This window comes from Charadrius vociferus, unplaced genomic scaffold (assembly GCF_000708025.1).
Source record: "Charadrius vociferus isolate BGI_N301 unplaced genomic scaffold, ASM70802v2 scaffold1020, whole genome shotgun sequence".
Classification (NCBI taxonomy): domain Eukaryota; kingdom Metazoa; phylum Chordata; class Aves; order Charadriiformes; family Charadriidae; genus Charadrius; species Charadrius vociferus.
Window position 1 is genome coordinate 517,434 of NW_009646502.1, and position 2,923 is coordinate 520,356.

The 2,923-nt window shown below is 64.7% G+C and overlaps 2 protein-coding genes across 2 annotated transcripts in view; both read right to left on the bottom strand.

The window, feature by feature from the left end:
• The window catches only part of PTPRN (protein tyrosine phosphatase, receptor type, N), an 18,050-nt gene extending 17,449 nt beyond the window's left edge, over positions 1 to 601 (bottom strand). The window contains 1 exon segment of the mRNA XM_009884119.1: positions 586 to 601. Within this exon segment, the coding sequence (XP_009882421.1) occupies positions 586 to 601 (16 nt within the window).
• Positions 602 to 616: 15 nt separating this feature from the next.
• The window catches only part of DNPEP (aspartyl aminopeptidase), a 7,092-nt gene continuing 4,785 nt past the window's right edge, over positions 617 to 2,923 (bottom strand). Inside the window, exons 8-13 of the mRNA XM_009884132.1 lie at positions 2,770 to 2,853; positions 2,327 to 2,487; positions 2,131 to 2,170; positions 1,639 to 1,740; positions 1,130 to 1,297; positions 617 to 729 (exon numbers count right to left, since the gene is read on the bottom strand). Coding sequence (XP_009882434.1) covers positions 679 to 729; positions 1,130 to 1,297; positions 1,639 to 1,740; positions 2,131 to 2,170; positions 2,327 to 2,487; positions 2,770 to 2,853 — 606 coding nt within the window. The 3' untranslated portion in view covers positions 617 to 678. The remainder of the gene's footprint in view (positions 730 to 1,129; positions 1,298 to 1,638; positions 1,741 to 2,130; positions 2,171 to 2,326; positions 2,488 to 2,769; positions 2,854 to 2,923) is intronic.

A 2,923-nucleotide genomic window follows, 5' to 3' on the forward strand; every position in this document is an offset into this window, starting at 1 on the left:
CAGGCTTCTTTCCCCCCACGTCGGGCTCACGCCCCCCTGTTATCGAGCGAGGCCAATTACGTCGCGCCCCGGGGGGGAGACGGCCGAGCGCCGCGCCAATCGCAGCCTCCCTGGAGGCGAGCCACGCCCCCCCGGGGGTGTGCCACCGCGCTGCTAGCACCTCTGCCAATCACCGCCTGCCTCTTCCCAGCCCTGCGGCCTCACTGGCTCCCGCGTGGGCCACGCCCCTGAGAAAAGCCCAATGAGCAGCGAGAGACGGGCCACACCCTCACACCCCCACTGAGCGGCACCGCCCCGGGAAGGGGAGGAGGGGAGAGGGCAGGGCCCCCGCAGCAGGTCTGGGGCTGGCAGGACCTTGCCAGGACGTGCGTCGAGCTCAGCCCTTCCCTTGTTCCCCTGGGGACAGGGACATCCTTCCCGCAGCTCTCCCAAGAGGGGCAGAGCCACGTTCTGCTTGTTATCTGGGACCCCCAGCACCCCCACGACAGGGAGGGGGCCACGGTGGGCGGGTGAGCAGGTCCCGGCCCCAGGGGATGGAGACCATGGGTGGGAGCTATGGGAGTCCCCAGGTCCATCCCCCCACACCCCCAGCCGCGCTCATGGACCACTCGCTGGTGAGACAGAGATGCTTTAATGGCCCCAGGGCTGAACCCACAGCTGCTCCCTTCCCCGCCGTGCTCAGTCTACCACCAGGCTGCTGCTGACTGCTGGCAGGAGCTCGAAGAAGCCCTGGAAGGAGACAGACCGTCAGGGTGGGCCAGGCAGGATGGCGTGGGGTAGGGAGACAGGCAGCGGAGGGGCAGGCAGTGGCTCCCTGTTGGGTTACGCGCATGGCGTCACGGCAGGCAGCTACTCGCAGAGAGCAGGACCGCGTCGCCATAGTAACCTATCACTGACTCAAGGCTAGCGCCGGTTGCCATAGGAACCATTTGGGGATGGCAGTCGCCAGGGAAGGCTGGGATGCGAGGGGGCACCTCCGGAAGCAGACGGTACCTGCGCTGCTCCAGAGGGATAGGGAGCCTGGCCGGATGGCCAGGCCCAGCACCAAGGCAGGGGTTGGATGGGAACATGGGGATGTGGAGCAGTAGGGAGGGGGGCTTTGGCGCAGGACAGGGGACACGGGGCTCACCTTGAAGAGGGTGATGCTCTGGAGCACCCCCGAGGTGCAGCACATCTCCCGAATGGAGTGCATGGCCAGCTGCGGGCAGCCGATGTCCAGCACGCGCAGACCCAGGCGGGAGGCCAGGATGGGACCGATGGTGGTGCCGCAAGGCGTGTCATTCCGCACCATGAACTCCTGCATGGGGACAGGGCCTCAGCAGCTCCCCACGCTGCCCCATGAGCTCCCAGACCTGAAGGGAGGCAACCTGGGACGGGGAAGCAGCACCGTCCCCGAACCGGAGTGGAAAATCCCCCAGAGATGGGACATGCTCAGGCCAGGTGCTCCCCTCCTGGTCCCCAGCCTGCTCCCTCGAGGCAGCCCTGGAGCTGGAGCCCCAAAAAGTGCAGACCCCAGTGGGGTTGGACACAGTAACTGAAGGATGGGGATCTGGCACACGTTCCCCCTCCTAAACACAGCAGCAGGGCTGCAGCCCAAGCTGGTAAGTGTTCACCGAGGGCTCACCCAGCCCCGCTCACCTGCAGGGGGACACCCACGCGGGCAGCGATGTCCCGGATGACTGCCTCGGTGACAGCCGTGGAGGCGTAGCGCTGGTTGCTGTTCACTTTGATGACGGGGCCCTGCACAAGGGAAAGCACCGTGGGCTCGCGATTGGCACCAGAGATAGTCAGTAGCTCTGGAGATGCCCGTGCCCAGGCAATACTGTCCCGCCCCAACCCGCCAGTCCATTCTCCCCTCCCTGGATGATCTGTGGGGACGGGGACAGCCCTGCCACAGGGACAGCCCCAGCTCAGAGCAGGGAAGGGCTCCAGGGCCAAGGCTGTGGTCCCAAGTGTGGGACACCAAATGTGTGGGAGGGCCAAATCGTGCTGCGGGACAAACGTCTCCCATTTGAGTGCTGTTGAGTTGCACCCCAGGACCATGCTCCAGCGAGCAGCTGGGTGTTTCACAGTGCTGCAGGACAGATGGACAGCACCTGTCCCAGGCCCAAAGCAGAGGGCTGCTCTCACCTTGTGGAAGGCCGGACGATGATTTTCCTCATGCTTGTCCCTGCAAAACAGAAGCAGGAGTTTCATGCTACAGCCCTCCCTCCCCACCACAACAAAAGACTGTCCTGTCTGTCCTCCCTGGGGAATGACAGGCACACATGCCCCCCCCACGGCAGGGCAGGCTGCCCCAGCCTGCGGCACTGCTCAGACTACTCACACGTAGTTAGGGTGCACAGCGTGGGCCATATCGGCACTGATCATGTAGGACTTGGCCACGGCCTCCTCGAAGGCTGTCAGGTTTTGTGGCGATGCCGAGATCCGGCGTAGCACCAGCTCCGTCAGCAAGGACTCCGCGCCTTGTGCACTCTCTGATCCTACCTGCCAAGGACCACCACCAGCACGACCCACATGGCGTGATCCCCCAGCACTCCAGGGGCTGGCTGAAAGACAGGGGGCTCCCCAAAGCCAGCAGAGCCAGTTCCAGCCACACCGGTGCTTCCCACCCCCTGCCTGAGCCATGCTCCGCGTGGGGGTAAGCAAAACACCCCCTTCTCCCACTGGGGCTTGGCATCTATCTCCTGCTAGGTATGGTTGGGGGAGAGCCAAGAGCATGGAGCCCCTCCATGTGCCAGCCACCCCACGGCTGTGCCACTCACTCACCTCCTCGTTGTCATAGAGCGCGATGAGGCGCACATTGGGCTCCTGGGAGAGGGAGGAGGGTGCCGCGCATGAGTCAATCAAGGCCTGCAGGGTTAGAGGAGAAAGGACACCAGCTTGAGTACCACCCCATCCCCCAGGAAGCTCAGCACTGAGC